Raw genomic sequence first — 20,293 nt, 5'->3', positions numbered from 1 at the left:
ATTTCATGTATTCATTTACTATTACATCCAATTACTTTATTAGGGGTAATCCAAAAGGCACAAGATGCTATATAACTATATAATATTTATATATATATAATATTATATATTATATATATTATATATTATTATATATAATATATATAATATATAATATAATATTTAAATGTCCAGGGTGGGAGAATTAGAGTGTGTGGTCATTGAGAGCCATGTCTATGAGTTACAACAAGCATCTTGAAATGCAGGTAGTACGGGAGAAAGGAAGGAAAGAAGGATGAAAGGAAGGAGGGAAGAAGGGAAGGAAGCACTGAAGGAAGGAAGGAAGGAAGGAAGGGCTGAAGGAAGGGAGGGAGGGAGGGAGGGGGAGAGGAAGGAAGGAAACAAAGGAAAGTAAGAGAGAAAAGAGAGGAAGGAGGTGTATTAGTTAGGTTGGGCTAGGTTGCGGTAACAAATACACCTGGTTGTATAATGATTAAACATGATAGAACTTTATTTTTCTGTCATATAACACACCAAGATGGTTCCTGGTCAGCAAGATTGCAGCTCTGTTTCCTGCAGTCACTTTTCAGGATCCCAGGTTCTGCTGCTTTACCATCTTTAAAACATGGCTTCCGAAGTTGAAGTCCCCTGGGGGCCAAATGCTGCGGTAGTGCCTAGAACTAGAGATGGGGACAAGAGATGTGTTGGTGCCCGATACAGGCAGACACCCTGGTCCGGATGCACAGTACGCCTCCACCTGCAGGATACAGTGACTGGATCATGGCCATGCACAGAACAATTCAGGACCCTAGAATCTACCCTCAGGATTTTTGTAACAGGAGCTTGTTTCTCTGATCTTTTCTCCAAAGTGAAGTGGACGGATGGTAGCCTGCTACGTGGAGAAAACTTGCCTGCGGAGATGGGAGGCAGAGGGTTCTGACGATGTCAAGTCTCAGTTCTAGTGCCCGAGGTTCTCAGAGCTACCCTAGTTCCTATAGCCCCTCCTTTTGTTCTTTGACCACCCCTACCCATCTAATAAATCCCCTAATGAAACCATCTCAGCCTAATTAGAGTTGAGTTTCTGCCACTTGCAACTGAAAGGTACTTGACAATATAGAAACTGATAAGTAAGTGGAGCATTATCTATTACAGGCCTTGAAATCTAGAAGCAGATGACCAGAGGCACTTCATGGAACAGGGAGGATCTCTACCCAATCCCAAATCTCCAAGACTCCCAAGGGTCAGACAATAGTAAACTCGTTTTTCAAGCAGAGTCGGGAGGTTTGAGACACGGTGGAAGATATAAGGGCTTAGAAGTATAGGGCAGAGAAATGACTGGAAGTGTTCTTTCTCGGTCCCTTCCCAAACCTCTCTGCTGTCCCTTCTCCCCATAAGCCTGAAACAATGTGTCAAGCCCCCCACCCCACCCCCCACCCCCCCATTCACCGCAAAGCATCATATATGGAGATGCTGCTAAGGATGAAGGGCTGAGTAACTGTCCAAAACTCTTCTGCCATGCTGTCTCAAGGGAGAGGACTAAAGGAGGCTTTCAAACTGAGGTCTTGGGTGAGCAGCGCTCTGTCCTGTTTCTAAGAGGGATAAACAAAGTGAGGCCAGAAGGGATTCACATTCAAGAATTACATCTCAACAAGGTTTCTGGCATGGGTTTCTGTTTCATGGAATCTCCAGAAAGTGACACAAAAGACAGAGCTTTAAAAAAGGTGTATGGCACCCATCCACTGGGGACACTAGAGCAGCGTCTGGGCCCCGGGGACAAATGAAAGTCCGCGTGTTCACATCCATAAATTTGTTATAAATCAACCTAACAAACCGTTCAACAAATTCTGTTCTACCCTCTTATTTTAATGAACATACTTTTGCAGTGACCCGGAAATTCAAGCTATATGTAGAATTCTCAAACTATTTGGAGTTCCTTCCAGAACACGGCAGTGTGGGGACGCTCTGACTCTCGAAAGCCAGCCTGTGGCCTGTCCACTTCTCTTTTCCCATCCACCCACCCAGCACCAAAAGCAGACCTGCGCATACAAAGGGGGCAACTGCATTATGCATATCCCAGATTCATCTGCACATCCTGACCCACACGAACATTGGTTCACAGGGGCCTGAAAATGGGCTCAGATGATTGAGCCCTAAATCCCAAGTGCCTGAAGGATGGTCTGCAATAAGGAGTGCAGGTTCCAGGTGGGCACGTCCAGTTGGCCCTGCAGACTCGTTGCCCAGGAGAGGGGCACAGTCAGAAGAGTGCTCATGGATGCCAGGACAAACCGTGCGGATCTTGCCTGATCTAGGGACTTGGGCCTTCTTCCAGGATCTGGGATCTCAGGAGCTGCTTGGGCTCCAGCAATACTTTGGGTTCAGTGAGCAGCCCTAGGGGGCTTTAAATAAAATCCCTTGTAATTTGAACCGGGTGGTAGGTCTCTGCCACCTGCAGCTGAAAGAATCCTTATTAATAAATTTTCAGTGCCAGAATGTCTCAAGCAAGGGGCCTATAAGCCGCTGTTTCTGGTTTTTCTGAAACGCTTATTCTTACCCTGACTTGTCAAAAGGCACCTTCTTCCTCCGGCACCGTGGTAAACTGTACTCTAGAAAATCATGCAGCCAATGGCCTTTCCTACATTCCGGTTAAGCTGGTCTGCTCTACAGCATTTGAGCATATTGAACATTCCCTTCTCTTTGACAATTCCTCTTTTTTCAACTCTGGGATAACAAACAAGCTAATCTTCCCCTATTTCTCAAACAGCTCCTTGTAAATGGTCTTCCATAGCCTTTGCTCCAACTGTAGATGTTCTGCAAAGTATAAGCTTCTTCCCTGGGTTGAAACTACAGTTGGCCTTTGAATAACCTAAGGGTGAGGGGCGCCAACCCCCGGTACAATAAAAAATCCATGTATAACTTTTGACTCCCCCAGAACTTTACTAACAGCCTACTCTTGACCAGAAGCCTGACCAGTAACACAAAAAGCCTATTGACACAAATTTTGGATATGTATTATATGCTGTATCTTTACAATAAAGCCAGCTAGAGAAAGGAAAACGTTGTTAAGAAAGTCATAAGGAAGAATAAACATATTTACAACACTGGACTATCAAAGATCCACGTATCAGCGGTCCCACGCAGTTCAAACACGCGTTGTACAAGCGTCCACTAGACTTCCAAGGGCCATTTATCAGAAGCATGATTTGAGCACGGTGACGATGCGCTCTCTTCTCGAAGAACTCATTCGCTCTGGTACCTCACGGTGTCACCTCCTTAGAGACGAATCCCAAGGTTCGATCTCCATTCGTGACCTTGCCTTCAAGCCCTACTTGCATATCTTCACTTACTGGACACTGACATTTTGGTTTTCAAGTTCAGTCACACGCTTAAAACTGCAGTTATTGTCCTCTGTCACTGGGTCTCTCCTGTTTCTCTTGGGTTGTCAGTTTTGTCCACTGAGGGATTCATTGTCCTGGTTCCCAGGTTTCAAACCAGTATCATCTTGGACTCTAACCTCTCTTTCCTGACACAAGATCCTACTGATCCTTTCTTTGCAAGACGTGTCCTATTCAACCTTTGCTTTTTGGCTCCACCCCCCTGCCCCCCACCCCAGCTGTTTTTCTGCTTCTCGTTCCTGTTCTGCTCTGGAATAGCTTCATTCTTTGGCCACAATGATCCTGCTAGAGTTGTATTTTTTGCATGACCTCCTTTTTTTTTTTTTTTTCCTGATTGATAACTTCCAATGGGTTTCTATGGCCTGAGCAAAATTCCAAACGCCTCTGCCCTGAAACACAATACTTTGCAAGATGAAGACTCGGTTTCAATCTCCAGCGTTTTCTTCCATTCAGCTTCACAACAAACCCTCCATTCCATCTGGGCCCATCTTGCCATGGTCCCTGAACACAGATTCCTCCTTTCTGTGTCCCCGTCTTCATCCCATCTCTACTCCCGGGCTTGAAAGGCCAACAACATCTCCTCTCCTCTCAGCGCTCGCTGATGAAACAAGCCAGGTCCTCCGAGAAACCCTCAGCCACTGGAGCTCGCTGTTTTGTTTTGTTTTTTCTCCCTCTCCTGGACTCCCGTCTACACTATTTGTTTGACACAGGGGCTTACTGTCTTGAACTGTTGCATACCTTGGTTCACGGTTAATTTGTATGAAAACGGAACCCATGTCTCCCAATTTGGTTTTCTAGTTCCCTCGCAGGCTCATTCACCCAGCGCGAAACCCAGTAAGCAGCTGCCTAAGAAGTTTTGCCCTGTTGCTTCTGTACTCTAAAATGAAAGTCTGTGCTTTGTATCTTGTCTGTTTTGTCATCCGTTAGCTGGTATTGTGGGCGCTAAAGTGGTGGGTAAAAAATAAGTGAACTCCCATAAAAGTTTCACTTTACACGTACCCATTATACCGACAAAGGCCCCCTGTCCCTCCTACCATTGTCCTTGCTTTAGAGGAATAGATTCTTTTCCTTTTTGAGGAAACATTATCACACTCCAATAAAAGTTCTCTCCTACAAATCCCTCTTACCTTCACTCTTTCCTGCATGTAATCTTAGGTCCCAGCAGATCTATTTTTGAAATTTGAAGAGAAAACAATCAGCAGACTCAAATGTACATAACAAAAGACGACACAATAGTATCCTTCTTCTTTTTATTGAAAAGGAATCATTTCTATTCTAGCGCAAACAATGTATATTTTACATCATAAAGCAAGATATAATTTACATATTACATTTCTTATGAGATCTTTATACCCTAAGTGTCATTCCCTTTTTTTTATTCAATCACCTTCTCTGGTTAATTTTAACCTGCCAGGTATCCTACAAATCAGCATCTCCTTTGGGGAGGGATTGGGGACACAGATAGTTGGTACGTATTATCTGCACCTGGGTATAATGATGGCGAGGAACAGGGGTGTGTATGCCTTGGGACTTTGTGGTCCCGAGACCCTCTCTTGAGACCTGGCTTGGGAGCCAAAAGGCTACTCCTCTAAATCCGATATCCAACTTCTACCTTAAAAAAAATCAATTATAAATGAACAATACTGAGTGCTTGTCCCATGTGTATACTTCTTGATCAGGTGCTTAAATAACAGATGCTTTCGTTATCAATTAAAGCTCCTATGGCTGATCTCGGATATTCTCGGATAGTCTCATCGTTAATCTCGGACATTCTCAGACATCGCTTCCCAGGCTCTAGTAGTAAAACTGCCCAGTTTCACAGAGCATTTGGGTTTGGGGTTTGGGGTTTTCTGCGCACTGCTGAAAACGGGTGTCAGGATGAAAGCTTCAAATGACTGTTTCACAGGACCTTCTATCCCTTTACACCCTCTTCGAAGACTCCCCCATCCAGCAACATCTTGTCGTGTGTGATTTCTGTTCCCTGCACTATCACCCAAACGCACTTGTGGCTCTTCTCCCCAAAGTCCAAACTCCAAGAGTTCGCCAATGTCTCGGATTGTACTTATTTCACAAAGAATGTTTTAATCTGTTGGACCACACCGTTCCTTTGAATCTTGAGAATCCACAGCAGCTAGCGGGACAGAAGACTTCACCGAGGGACTCTTTAGGAAGCAAGTCATATGTGGTGTTCAGCCAGCCTACATAAAACATCTGTTTAATAGTTGTATTAAAAGAAGAGGGGATCAGTTGGTGAAAGCAAAATGCATAAGATGGGCTTCCTTCTCATTGTGAAAAGAAGTACAGAAGCAACATTCAAAATATGTTTTCAGATCGGTGGCTGTTTGGCTGAAAAAACTACCACCGTTCACTCAAGGTGCCAGGTGGAAGGCGTAGCAAATGTGTGACGAAAGTGCATCTTAGTCCTTGCCTGTCATTCAGAGTTGGCATATTTGGCCAAAGCCAATCTAAAGCTTTTTAATTACTGACAACTAAGATTACTGGAACCAACCTGGTCAGGAATAAAAATAGGTCAAGAATATGTCTGTTCTGTGCATCTTACATTATTCTTTGGTCAAGTGATGTGATTTTTGAGAGGTCTGGAAGTATAAACCTACTTCTCATTTCCAAATATGAGGCTGTAAGTATTTACAGCAAGGTAGCATTTTCTTGCTAGGAAACAAGGCTTCCAGGTACCATATCTTTCCATTAACGTTGTGTACTTTTATAGTCTCTTTCCTCCCATGGCTACAAAGTGCTGCACAAAGAGAAAGTACAGGAAAGAATGAAGGAGCAAATGAAAGGAGCCTCACAACACCCCTGTGAGGTAGGTAAGTATTGTTAAACCCACTTTTACAAAAAAGGTAAACTGAGGCACAGCACGGTGGTGTAGTTTGGTCTAGTCCACCTGACAAGTTACCAAAGCACAGCTGGAGACAAAAAGAAAGAAACAAAGACAGGTCAGTCCTGGCTCGCAGCCCTAGGCACTAAACTTTATTTCAAAATACTGTATTAGAAAGAGAATGGCCCACAGTTGCCTTTTCCATTTTTGGAACTTAGACAAGCCTTTAAGTATCCCATTTAAACATGGTCTTTCAGATTCCTGTCGAGTGGAGAAGCAGAAAAGTACATGGCTTTCCATCCTCTGAGTGTAATTCCCATAAGGTGTACCAGGATCTATCCCCATTCCACCGGAGCTCAGACTCCAAACTAAGAACACTGTCAGAGCCTCAAATAGGTTCTGATTTATTTGAAGCCCAAATGTGAAAATGAGACCTGTTCTCAAACAGATGCCCTATCAGTTGCTCTGTGGCCTTGATGAGAATTGTGTGTAGAGAAAGAAAGGAAACAAGATCCCTAAAAACATCTCATCACTGTAGAGATAAGGACAGTGTTGACGGCGTGAAACCTGCTTTTTGTAGTGTTTGAGTTTGCAAACTCAAGCTTGCAAGAATATTTTATATATATATATATAAAATATATAAATATATACAGTATATATATATAAGTGTGCATCTGACTACCCTTAAGGCACTAAAGAGATGTAGGCCATGCCTTTCACAACTCAGTCTCTGTTTTCCTAGAGAAATTTCTCTCCCTCTCTCAAGCGAAATATATTTCTTTTAACAAATAGCCCGTGACAGCAAATCATTCAGAAACAACAAATATCTTTAACTTAATGTGGCTGACTGCTCAGATGGGGGTGAGGGGCGGTGGTGATGGTGATATTATCATCTACAGCTTAGAGCTTAAATCTATAGCTTATAGTAAATAGAGCTTAGATCTACAGCTTGGAGCTTAGAACTAGCCAGACACAGCCAATCGCGTTGGATCTGACAAGGCAGTGGCCAGATGTGGTTAACAGTAGCTGATGGAAAAGCCGTACCGTGACCAACAGAGATGGAGACAACGAGAAAGGAAATCGTATCTGGCACAGATTCTGCAGAAAGACTTTGGCTTTCCAGAAGTTTCTAGAGCTTCTATACAGAGAACTGGGAAGAAGGAAAGGGTAAGGCACTGAAGTTCAAACAGGTCACTGAGGAGACTATAGACAATGATTCTGAATATATATACGATTTCTTTGGCTGCTGTAGGGTTTTTTTTTTTTAAACCCATACAATCATGGGGGTGGGTGGGCTGAACCTAACTGAAGAAGCTTGGAGTATATTAAAGCAAAGCGCATGAATAGAAGGAAAAACAAAATTAACACACACAGAAACAAGTGGTGGTGGGATCCCAGAGGGAGGAGAAACATTGGTTAACTAATTTTCATTTTGCTCCTCTCCTGCTTTTCTCTGCCATGGTCCCAATATTTTAGTTCAGGTTTTTGGTTTGTTTGTTTTTATTGATTTTTTTTTCCAGCAGATGAAGAAATGACAGAGCAGGATAGGTGTCTTATGGTTTTTGATTTCTTCTTAGGCCTGCTTAATTATTTTTTTTTCCTCAGTTGACTGTTGGCACCTGGTTCCTCTGTAAACTATATTCCTTGGCCTTCAGTCTCAGGTTGGCAATGCTGTTGGCCATGTTGATGCCCTGTGCAGGGCTATTGTTGGCACATGTGGCAGAGTAAGTGGCCATGGCGCTGTAGGGACAAAGGAGAGAGCAGGGAGAATAACAGGCATTAGTTTCACGAAGCCGCAAGTCTGTGCCCCAGATGGATGCAATTCTCAGCACGGGGCAGGTGGGGGCAGGTGGGTCGGATGAATGACCTCTGAGGTCCCTTACTTACAGCCCCAGATCTCATTGGTCTAAGGCACTTGGGAAAGTGTTTGGAAGGGCAGGGGAGAGTGGGGAGAGTGAAACAGGGCAGGGAGAGGTATCTGCTGTGTTGGACACGGTGAGTAATCATTTATTTCTGGGGTGAGAGAAGAAAGCTGCTTATGTTGAATAGCAGGTGTTTCGTCAGCCGACCAATTGAAACAGTATTGAATCTCTCTTCCTGCTTACATCGCCAGCCTGGGGGAGCGGCGAGCCAGAGAAGCAGGCATTTGAAAAGGAACTAAAGGGCATTTTGTCCTCTTTGCTCTGAGTAGCGGCCTTTAATTCTAACACATTTTAGGTAATCAAGGAATACCATATTAAATAGTGTACTTGAGAACCAGTTCAGCAGCCCATTCTTGATTGGTGAGTGGCGCAAGTATAGCCAAATCAAGAGCTTCTTATCCCGACTGGGCTTGATTTTATAGCTTCTTCTCAAAAGTAGTGAGAAGCTCACGATGTCTTCTGGGTCAGTTATTTGGGAAATGTTGAAATCCCCTAGATACTACCAGCAGAGGCTCCAGCCGGTTTCAGGATCCCTGACCTCAGAGGTAACGATTTCCCTCTGTCCTTATTCTGGAGAAAAACCTGAAGTTGTTTCACATTGTCAGAGATTGTAATTAAAAACCTAGAAATACAACTAGACAGAAATGTGCACTTGGGTTTTGTTTTTGTTTTTGTTTTTTTGCTAATTGCATCCATGAATTTCTTTTAAAGGAAAAAGCAGTGCTTTCTTAGCCTTGAATGTAAATTATTCATTACTGTGTACTAAACAGTTAAAAGGGAGCTCATGTTAATTAAGTGAAAATGTTTCTAGTTGTTTCTAAGATTAGCAAAATCCTTTTCAACTGAGGCCTGAAATGAGATAGACTTATAAATGGAATGACATGTGCTTTGCTGTTGCCTGCATTCCAGTGCAATTTTATCGGCCACACAGGAGTTTGTGGCTCTGGGGATCAAGTGACAGACCAGAAAGAGAGAAAAAGTAAAGCTACTCTACAAATAGAAAGACTGTATCATGAATACTCATCTGGGAGACCGTATAGTCAAGACTTATAGTCAAGACTCACAATAGCCTATTTCAGTTACTAGCAATTAACCCAGGAAAATTAGGTTAATGAAATGTAATTAGTCCCAGATCACTAGGTTTTTCCAGAAATGCACATCCTTAACTTAAAATCCTTACAGCACTGGTGTGTGTGTGTGTGTGTGTGTGTGTCTGTGTGTGTCTTATAACTGAGAAATAGCTACTATAATTAAACTGATTCCTGCTCAGTGTCATTGATCAAGCAGCGGCTGATGATTGGATATTCTTGATCCATTAAAAATATCTTTTCATAGTTAAAAAATGAACAAATATCAGTGCAGGTTAGACCTACTCAACAGACCATCATCACTCTACCACCGTCTACCGAATGAGGCAGAAGGGACCCCAGTTAAGGTAGTTTTCACTTAGGACTGAGATAAATGATCAGAATAACCTCTTAAAATGGGGCAAGGTTTTTTTTAGTAATATCTCCAAAGTTCTCATTTGTTTTCGAAACCCATACACATATCATTCAATTCCTATATGAATTACGTGCTTCCATTCAAAACACTACCAGAAATCTAAGCAAACCTGTAAATCTTACACTCAAGAAATTGCTAGGATATACTGAAATCTAAGATTTCGGTGAAATCAAAGATGTAAATAGTGAAGAAAAGAGAACTGAATTTGGGAAATGTTCCTAAGTTATAGATAATAAAGTGAACCAAATCAACTGGGTTTCTGTGAGAGAATTAAGTCCTAAAGACGGTTCTTAGTACCATTTAACATGTGCAGGAGAGAAGCTGAAATGGTGAGTTATCTGTATTATTTGTTAAACACTGAGAGTCAAAATGAAAGACTTCTGAAAACAGAAGGCTAAAACTTCATGAGACAGCATAAAGAAAAACCTTCCCTGATGGTAAATTGTAGAATGTCATAGAGTATTGCATTTTTAAGCACTTGACCTAATTTTCCAAGGAGTCTGTTTTCCAGCCTTCGAGATTCTAGACAAGCAAAGTCCTATTTAATAGAGATTCCCTCCTTTTTTGATGGTCAAAGGTGTGGTCCATTTTCCTTGGCAGACAAAGGGAACTGGAACCTTGGGGGATTATTTTCATTAACTGAAGATGCTACTACTGTTTTCTAGAAATGTCTACTAGAGTTGTGACTTCAGTTTCATCTACTGTAGAGTCATTTCTGCCATTCTTGCATCATAGTTTACTAACTTCATCTGACAGTCTGGTTTGAAGACTTCATATGGTGACACATCTCTTAGAAATACTGAGATTCTCTAATGCGGGCCAGATATTAACATCCCAAATGAGATGAATGTTGGTCCACTTTCCATCTCAAAACCAAATCAATGCAAATTAGACTTGTACGTCGCACTGGTCACACTGGAAATTGGATTTTCACTGGGACATTTTCCCTTAAATGGCAGCCTGAGCTGCTAGAGTTGAGTAAGTACCCCTGTCCGACTGTACTGTGGTGCCATTCTAAGGACAGCACTGTATTAGCGATACTCTGACGATGCCTTGTAGGTAGCCCTCAAGTTAGTGGGGCTTGAAGACAAAAAAGCAGCTGATATTAACGAGTTTTGCCATTCCCTAGGAGCTTAATAAATGATAACATTTGCACTTGATAAATGTCTAGGAAAATTATTAACTTTCAAAAATGGATTCAACGTACTCCAGCACCTTCCATAACCCTAAGAAATAGGACAAAAGAACAGAGGCAGTCTTACTTCATGGCCTCTAAACCAATGTTTAGAATATATAATCCTGCAAGTAGAGACCATAGGGAGATTTTGTGCACATACTAAAGAATTACAAGTCCGTGTTCCCTCCGGTAGTTTGACATGGGTCTCGTTTCTCAACTTGCACCGAGAGAGTCATAGAGGCAAGCAGAGAACAGTCCTTTGACACCCCGGTGGCAAGCAAGACTTGTGACAGGTCAGAGAAGACAGAATTAGTGAGTGGGTCCTCTAGAGCAGCTTAGTCATACTTTAAAAACAGCATGAAAAGTAAGTTGGGGAGGGACCCGCTTCCTAAAGTGACAACAGATGCAAGAGAGCCTTGAATGGCCGCCAAAGTGAAAGATTGTTTGTGACCACCTGTTTCCCATGTCATCAAAACATATAAAGCTCTGTGTTAGGAAAAGGGAACCTTGAAACGTTTTCTCACAGGACGGAAACAAGTGAGGATAGTTAGCTATTTTCGACAGATTTTATAGGCACATTCCAAAGGTGAAATACCTGCTCGTTCCTATACAGGATCAAGCTTCCCGAGATTAGAAAGTGAGACAGAAACGAAGTGATTTGTATAGATAAAGCACATGATAACTCCAAGAGCCTCCTTAGCAACCCTGAGAGATCCTGCGCATTGGTCCTGCCTTCTAAGAATCACCTGCTCCTCTAACAGGATGCAGACATGAGCTGAGTACAGGGACTGGGCTTATGGGATTTGGCCGAAGCATCATTTCTATTGAGGTTTGAAGAATGTATGTTCTTTGTGTCTGTGACCAAGAAACTACATTGCCAAATACAATGCATGGAGGAATTAGAGATGAAAAGGAAATGCTTGTATCCCATCTGTCGATTCAGCAGATCTGCACCGGGACTTGCACAGACCTGACACATTGAAGCAAGCTTGAAATTTTTCCATCTCCTTATTCGGAGATTCCTCACAGATGGAGCTCGGCCATAGACAGCAGAATGCTAACCACCAGCGGGGTTCGAGTTCTGTTTGCACTGGGGACAAACCATTTCTGATCATTTCAACCTACCCCGAAAGGTTGTCGGGAGGAGGAACGTGTTCGAGTGACTGCCAAACACCAAGGAAGCATGGAAAATTCTATATACGGTATGATTTTAAAGCCAGGAAACTTATGGACATCTGCCCCTCTGCTTTCGAATCACCCGTGGTGTTATGTCCCACAGATCACAAAGCAATTGAGGAGCGCTGGGGGAAGAATAATACCTGCCTCAATTTTCAACTCTAACTTTGTTTTCTATTTGGCCCTTTTGGACAAATGATGACAAGCTGTTGAAAATTTCCCCCCAAAGACAAATCTGTCAGCCCAAGAAGCCCATGTGTCATCCTGAGATCCTAAGGTTTCCCCAGCTTAGGGTTTTTTCCAAAGGCTGTAGAGCTTGAGGCATGTGTGACCCTGTCTGCGAGGTGTGGAGGTTGGAGACCATCTTTCTGGCTTGTCCTCTCGTCCGTGCAAGAACAGAGGTAGACCTGCTCCGTCTAAGACAACTCAATACCAGCTTTCCTGTGGACATTTACTTATAAAGAGAGACCCCATAAATCCTTTCGGAAACCATCTTTCGTGATTTAAATAGGCATTTCTAATTTCTGTTTTTAAAATTCAGGAGCTGATTTTTTTAAGGGCGTATTTAGCTCTTAAAGTAGGTACACTTGGACCACAGTTCATTGGCAAGCGAGCCTGGAGTTTGCACTGGAGGTTCTGTGAGCCTTCTGCCATTTTTAAATGTTCTTTCTAGACACGTCTTTGTACCTGGAGCCTTGCGTCTTTCTCTCGTCTCAAGGACTTTCTTATCTCCTGCTTGAAATGCACGGTGACTACCTGAAATCAAATGCCCCTGGCAGACACGCAGTAGGGAAACGTTGCTAGCTCAACCTTAGACGCAAGGCTGCATGAGGGACCGATGATCCAACTGGCCTGGGGAAGAGCAGGAGCCAGGATGAGAACGCAGTTCTTCGGACCCCTGCCCCATATCCTAGCAGTCATCGAACAGTCATCGATAGCATCAGCACCACGTGGAAGCACGTTAGAGATGCAGGCCCCGACTCCTGCTCCAGACTCACAGAGAGAGTCTGCCCTGTAACACGCTCCCGGGTGATTCACACGCTCAGCGATCTTCGAGGAGCCCTGCTCCAGGCCATCAGACCACCCTTAGCTCGAGGGACACGTATGCTCACGGCTCTGGTTTCCCGGGGGGTATCCCCCACTTGAGGACCTCACTGCTGCCATTGCTACAGCTGCAAGCCCCGCTTTCTCGAACACGCTTCATTCCCACTGAAACCCTGCCCCCGCAGCAGCCACCCTCTTCCCCCTCTGACAAGTTACCTTTTCAGTGTCTTCCGTTAGAATCCGTTATGAAGCCCCTCGTGTAAACAACATCTTGGGAGGGACGAGGATCTATTTTTGAAAGCGTGAAAGGGAGAAATGAGCCAAATGCGTTCAGCGGATGTCAGGCAGCACCGTGACCACGATCAAATGGGGGAGGAGGAGAAGGGCGGGGGAGGGGAGCCGTGGACAAGGATAGCCGGCCTCTCTTTCGCTTGTCTCGACTTTTCTGTGAAGCCCAGCCCCCCACTCTGGAATGGGCACCACAGACCCAGCGTTGCAGATCCAGGCCATGCTCTACCTCCCAGAGGAGAGGATGTCTCCGGGGAGGGGCTTCTTGACCACTTCACGGAAAATAACAGTTAAAAGCCTAGGATTTGGTCCATCACTGCTCCGCAGGAGGCAGAGCACCGCTAGACTAGTGAGTCTTAATGCCTCTGGTGTGGTGCAAGCTCTCCTTCGCCTATGGAAAACAGATCTGAGCTAAGCAGCGGGCCCATGTGCCAAAAACAAGCTTCCCTCAACCGGCTGTGAGTAGATAAAGAAGACACCTGCCAGGACAGTAGTGTCTGTGTCGTCAGAGAACGCTTGCCTCCTCCTGGTGACCCAGTTGCCTGCCTGACGTCATCACCTGTAACATGCTCAAGGGAATGGACAAGGCCATGTCGTGCTATAAATAGGACGAACCATATGTCCCGGTTCCGCCTGTTGTCCTGGTGTAACTATTCACAGCGGTCCCCTTTCACTCTCAGCAGTGTCCCAGCTTGGATGATAAATTGTACAGCCACCACTCTGGATATAAAAGACACCCAGAAAGAAAAAGGGTTGGCTGCTTCCCATCCCATAATTCTGCCCAGATGCAAACAATTGCTTTGAGTCTTGGTTTCCTCCTCTCTTCTTCCAGGGGAGAGCCGCGGAAGTCAGCGAACCGTCCCCCCTGGCCAAACTGCTCACTGTCCCTGGGTGGCAAGGCCAGGCCACATCCGAGGGGAGGCTCACACACCCCAGAAGGTGGCTCTCAGCTGTGGGCACGCTGCACCGATCTGAGACCGAGCCTGAATCAAAACGGCATGATCACACAGTCTCCCGATCTTCTAGTTTTTATTACGTCCAACGTAACGTAAGGTTTAATTTGAATGAAAATATCGTTACGTGGCCTAATATGTTGGACCGAAACAGGGATCACGAGCACTGGGTCTCGTTCTGCTTGCTGAAGCCTTAAACTTGGGCCACTGTTCAGTTTCTTCTTTGGAACCAAAGCAAGGACAGAGCCGCACACAGGCGCGTTCCAAGGATTGACCGAGAGAAATGCCTTTTAATGAATGTCACACGTGAGATAACTAACTTGACATAATAGTGCCAACAGAAATAGCCCATTAATTTTTTTTATAACACAAAAGGTCTATCATTGCCTTCGCTTTTCGTCACGTGTTTCTCTTTTATGTTTCCGAAACAAGACATGTTTCCTACCAAGCTTCAATATGTGAAACCATAATGTATTTTGGTTCTGAACGTAGCAGAAAAACCTCCGAGTAACAGAATAGCTTTGCCACTGTTAGAAATTAATCAAAATAGAAACACTTCAGTCAACATTGGGTCAAAAACATTGAGGTTGATTAAATTACTGCTTTAAACCATCATTCTACTTCTGTCTGGAGATTAATTTATTCTTCACACAGAATATGAACAATCAGATTCTATGCAATTTTTAATTATTTTTTTTTTTTTTACAAATTCTGTATCTAAGAGAAAAATTATATAAAAGTATACCATGAAATGAGTAAAAAGCACTAGTTTATAAGATTTTAAATGAAAACAGCAGAATACAAAAATATGTAGACTAAGGCTACACTATATAAAATACTGTGCTCTAATGGCAAAAATAAACAAACTCGTCATGTAAAGATGATAGAATTATGTTTTTTTTAAATGTACCTACTATTTCTCCATAAACTTTCAAAATAAAAATAGAACATTTCCCAAAAAGGCACACACAAACTGCACGTTAATAATTTCAGTTAGATGCCCATATACAAAATACATACGATGGAGGCAAAGGAACTTGAACTTCCACTGAGGTGCAGGAAATCTAATCCAATATTAACGCAGGAAGGATTTCATCCCCACCCGCGCAGTGTCCCCTTAGACTCTCACTGGTAAGGATAACACAGCAGCCAACTGCACTGTTCAGAGCTGAGGTGAAAAGTTCCTAACGGGGACCCAGGCGGAAAAAGGAGCACTATTTCCTGGTTGTGACCAAATCCAAACCAGAGCCCTTGAACATCAAGCTTTGAGTCACGTCCATTTCCCAAGCCATGTAGCGAGTCTATGAGCTACCAATATATCAGAGAGACAAAGCAGTCCTCCCCTTGTTTAAAAGACTAAAGAACACATGCTTTTACAACGGTCTCCAAACTGTGTTTTTAGTAAATCCTATGGGAAAAGAGTCTACGTTTTAAGTAAGACATACAGATGTGACTAACCTCTGGCAATCAGCAAGGCTTACTATATCGGAGAGTGATAGAAATTTCCAATTTCCCATGTATAGGGGTCTCTGAGTTCTAAGACCAACGTAATTCAGGCTGATTTCACAATGGGGGATTTAAAAAAAAATCCCAAATACATTTATGGCATTTCTTTCAAGGAACTGATTTGGAACAGAGAGAACATTTATGGGAGGCCTCATGCTTCGATTAAAACCATCAACTTTTGAAAATTATTTGTACATTTCGCAAACGTGGCATTTCACATCAGGAGTTCAGCCTTAGCTGGGAGATAATCTCCTATGATTAGTTTAAGACCTCTCCTTAAACCGCTAATTAACCTTAGCAATAAAAAGGCCAATAAATGGACAATAAATGAATTTGTGAATACTTCCTCCGCTGCAAATGGCCAGAGACAGCACACGGCCTTGACCCGTTTTCTAAGAGTACTCAGATTTAGGTTCAAAGAAAGGCACTTGGGATCAATGACAATGTCTCAGGCACTCACGTCTCAACTTCCCTCTAGCATTCACCTGTATCATAATAACCTGAACAGCGTAATAAAAGGAGGTTGAAAACCTCTCCAAGAGATTGAAATAGTACTCTATTAGTTGCTTCTTTAAAACTTTTCACCTTTTTAATATAAAAGTTTAGCGTAAATCATACATTGTTGTTTTTTTTTTAATTTTAAAGACTCCACACCCACAAACCGACCCCCAAAGAACTTCAGGTAAGTAGATAAGAATTAGCAATAGAACAGGAAGGTATTTTAGATCATGAGACGTCCACACCTACTGACAAGGACAGTGGCCGTGAGGGTGATCGGGATGATTGTGGATACTCCTTCCTCACCTCTCTCCTTCCTTCCTCCCTTCCTTTCTCTTTCCTTGCTTTCCTGGTTTGGATTCAAAACCAGTTTTACTGTGAAATTTGCCTTTGAGCCTACACTTAGAGCCTTCCAAGTTAAATTTCTACTTGAGCATGGCGAAACCAATCTCTCTTAAATTTGGAAATGGAGTCAAGTTTTGTTCCTGCGTGGTTGCAAGAGGGACTCTGGGCATAGCTTATCAATCTTTTCTTTTAGATTCTTCCCCATCTTTGAAACCTTTGCAAGAGTTCCTGAGTCCAAGAGAAGGTTGCTGATGGCCTGCCCCTCTCTCTTCTGCCCCGAACCCTGCTCCTGGGGCAACTAGTAAGCTCCCGTGAAAATCTGGGGGTGTCAGCAAGTTGAATGTCTCTGAAGAGGTTAACCCAGTAAGAAATGTCAGCCAGCTGCACAAGCAGCTTTGCACGTGACCGAGCGCTGAGAAACGCATGGAAGCGGAGCAAGGGAGGGCGGGCCAATCATTCACCTGTACGGAGAGGCCGTCCCCCAGGACAGATAGTCGGTGGGTCTTGGAGCAGGACGAGGTACAATGGGTTGTTCCACGGCAGTCACGTCCCCTGAGTAGGATTTGAGGAGGGAAGCGTTTTTATTGGCCAGCATGGCTCTCTCATTCCTGCGGAATTTGGCTCTTCGGTTCTGAAACCACACCTGGAACAGCATGGGGAGGAGAGGAGGGCGTGAGGAGGGAGAGGGAAACAAAGAAGAAGAGGTTACACGAACAACGTCCTGGCTGACTGACCCTATAAATGCGTCCCCGAGGAAGACACAGGACAGGGACCGGATTCTTCCCAGAGCAATATAAATATGCCGCAGTCCTTCCCCGGTGGGCCAAGCTAGAGGGCCACTGAGGGCCAAGACCCTTACAACCGGACCCTGAGGTACTTCCCTAATCGAGCCTCCAGAGGTGAGATCCACGGCTAACATATGGGTTGTGACCCCTGTTGCTTTGTAATCAAGGAAAAGAGACAAACCTCATTAGAGTTCGGCCACGGATACGACATTTCTTTTTTAAGTTGTTTCAAAATTCTTCAAAATGTGACAAGACCATCTGCTTTCAAAGTACTTATTGGACATTTAAAGAAAAGTCTCTCCATCTCACCAAAGGGGCGTGTGGCAACAATTTACGAGGCAAGTGACTTGCTTGGAAGGTGCGGGGAGCATCGGTGTAAGAGCGAGGTGAAAGGAAGTAAAAGGAAGTAACAGAGAAGAAGAGCAGCTTCTAGAAGTGAGTTTCCAGGCAGCGCCCCCGTGATGGCCCAGCCACGGGGCCCTGAAGACCAGTGCAGGACACAGGGCCCAGCCGGGGTGAGAGAGCCCACGATTTGTATGCTGGCTCCCATCAGTCGCGGGTGATGAATGTTCCAGCACTTCTAGCATGCGGAACACAGGCAGGGCAGTCTCCTGACGTTCTAGAAAGAAACACGTAAAATAGAAATGCAGATACCCAAGGTTGGAAGTGGACTGGAGCACGTTTCCCGGCAGGGTCTGAGGGATGTGGGCAGCTCGGCCACCAAGAGCTGCACCCGATGACACAGCAGCATTGATCAAGTGCCGCGAGGACTCGGAATTACGCGAGCACATGGCATACATTACTTCCAGTTATCGTGGCCATTCCATACTTTAGGTTGCACTGTTTTCTACTTCGGAGCTGAGGAAACAGGTTCCATGAGATTCGTCTGTTGAACTTCACACATAATAAGTGGCTGCGTGTCTGTGCTCACGGACATCTGACTCATGATCATACAACTCCTCCAGAGCACCACGGAATTCTATTCACTCGGTTACTCATTCAAGAAATCTTTATGGAGTTCCTGCTGTGTTCCAGGATCTGTGCTAATTGCCGGGAATAGACATGAGATTTACTCTCTGCTCATAAGCAGCTCATAGTCTATTAAAAGAAGGCAGGCATGCAAATGTCAAAAACCGCCAAACAAGTCTTTTAGGTACAATTATAGAAATGCATGACAAGATATGGGAGAAAGAAATTCTCTGGTGTGGAGTGGGACAGGTGCACAGCCTTTGGGAGCAACATTCCTATAAAATAGCATGGGGCTGGTGCCCCGCAGAGTCGCATCACTGGAAGGGCCCGGGGGGAAATCGGTAAAGGAGAATCTGGACATCTCTTTCTGGCTTCGCGCGTGCCCGGCTCTTTCGTTTCTCATGTGTCCTTTGCATGGCTATTAGATTTCTCATCTTAAATGCAGATGGAATCGTGTTAGTGCCCTGCTTCATAGCATCCACTGACTCGCTCTCCATTACTCACAGAATAAAATCAAAACTTCTTACCATAGAGCAAAGGCTGTTCAGGAATTAGCTCTTGGTCCAACCCGGCCACATCGTGCATCACTTGGGCCTCACACGCTGGCCCTCCATCATTTCCAGTTCCTATCCTGGACTCAAGACTACCAGACGTATTCAGTGATTTGCCACCTCTGTGTATTCACACCAAATCTCCCTCTGTCTGCGATGGTCTCCCCCTCTTTGTCCAGGTATCAAAAGACTTGTTTTTCAAGATTAAAATTTTTTTAATGTCTATTTATTTTTAAGAGAGAGAGAAAGTGGGAGCAGGGGAGGGATGGCGGGGGAGCAGAGGATCCAAAGCGGGCTCTGTGCTGACAGCAGAGAGCTTGATGTGGGGCTCGGGCTTACAAACCGTGAGATCATGACCTGAGCCGAAGTCGGGTGCTCAACTGACTGAACCAGCCAGGTGCCCGGGTTTTTCAAGATTTAATACATCACCCCTCCTTTGTAAAGTGGTGTAGTGGAAAGAATGTGACTTTAAAGTCTGTCAGAGTTGCATAAAAATACTGGCCCTATTACTTTAAAAATTTGTCATTGAATAGTTCTTTAATGTCTCTGATCCTCTGTTTCCTACCCAAATGGAGGAAATAATACTCACAGGGCTCTTCTGAGAGTTGGCACAGAACGGGTGCCTGACATATGTGTATTTTCACCCTTTTTCACCGGGCAGGTTTGCTCATTCCTTCCTCTGGTCTATCGCTATTTCTTGTATATTCCTTCAGTGTAGGAATCATCTTACTATATCATAACAGTGTGGTATGCACATCTGTCTTCTCTGCCTCCAGTCTACGACACCCTAAAGGAGAGGGCCAATGTCTTACTCATCCCCAGCAAACCAAAAACAGTTCCAAGAGTATAACAGGTGCCTGATAAATGTTTGGGGGTGGGGGCGGGGAAAAGAGAGGAAAAAGAAAGAGGAAGAAAAATGATTTTTGCAAAAATGATAAGCTATGACCTCCATCCAAGAGGATTCGCAGTCTAGTTGGGGAAGCTGGCCCACATACAAGTCAATATAATACGTGTCATGTGATAAATGCCATGAAAGAAAGCCAGAGTCACAAGGGACTGGTTCAGGCTGGGGAAGGGTAAGACTTCACAGAGGAGGAATAAAGTTGCGCAGGGAGAATTCTGTCCTGCTCGTGTATGAAACGCCCGCAGCTCTGAGAGGCATGAGAACATAGTAGGGTTGGAAAGGAGGAGGAGAAAATAGTTTCAACATATAAGAAAGCATTCGTTCATTGTTGGACTGGGAGGAAGACCAACTCACAAACTGCTCCTTCACATTAAAAAAATTATTTTTTTCCAGCTTTGCCCCATCCAGGTTTCCTTATTTACAATTCAGATCACCAGGGCAGAAGTGGTACTTCAAGGTACG

General features: G+C 44.1%; 1 protein-coding gene across 4 annotated transcripts in view; it reads right to left on the bottom strand.

Annotated features, from left to right (window-relative positions):
* Window positions 1–407: 407 nt before the first annotated feature.
* Window positions 408–20,293, bottom strand: part of PRRX1 (paired related homeobox 1) — an 86,763-nt gene continuing 66,877 nt past the window's right edge. For 2 of the 4 annotated variants that reach the window (XM_032591771.1, XM_030302607.1), the window contains 2 exons: window positions 17,084–17,265; window positions 4,605–7,950 (listed from right to left, as the gene is read on the bottom strand). In XM_032591771.1, the coding sequence (XP_032447662.1) occupies window positions 7,812–7,950; window positions 17,084–17,265 (321 nt within the window). In that variant the 3' untranslated portion in view covers window positions 4,605–7,811. Of the gene's footprint in view, window positions 660–4,604; window positions 7,951–13,248; window positions 13,321–17,083; window positions 17,266–20,293 lie in introns of those variants that run through there. The other 2 variants (XM_030302612.1, XM_030302611.2) reach the window with 2 other exon arrangements.

This window comes from Lynx canadensis, chromosome F1, assembly GCF_007474595.2.
Source record: "Lynx canadensis isolate LIC74 chromosome F1, mLynCan4.pri.v2, whole genome shotgun sequence".
Taxonomy (NCBI): domain Eukaryota; kingdom Metazoa; phylum Chordata; class Mammalia; order Carnivora; family Felidae; genus Lynx; species Lynx canadensis.
The sequence above is the reverse complement of the archived record's forward strand: the minus strand, read 5'-3'. Positions and strand labels throughout refer to the sequence as shown.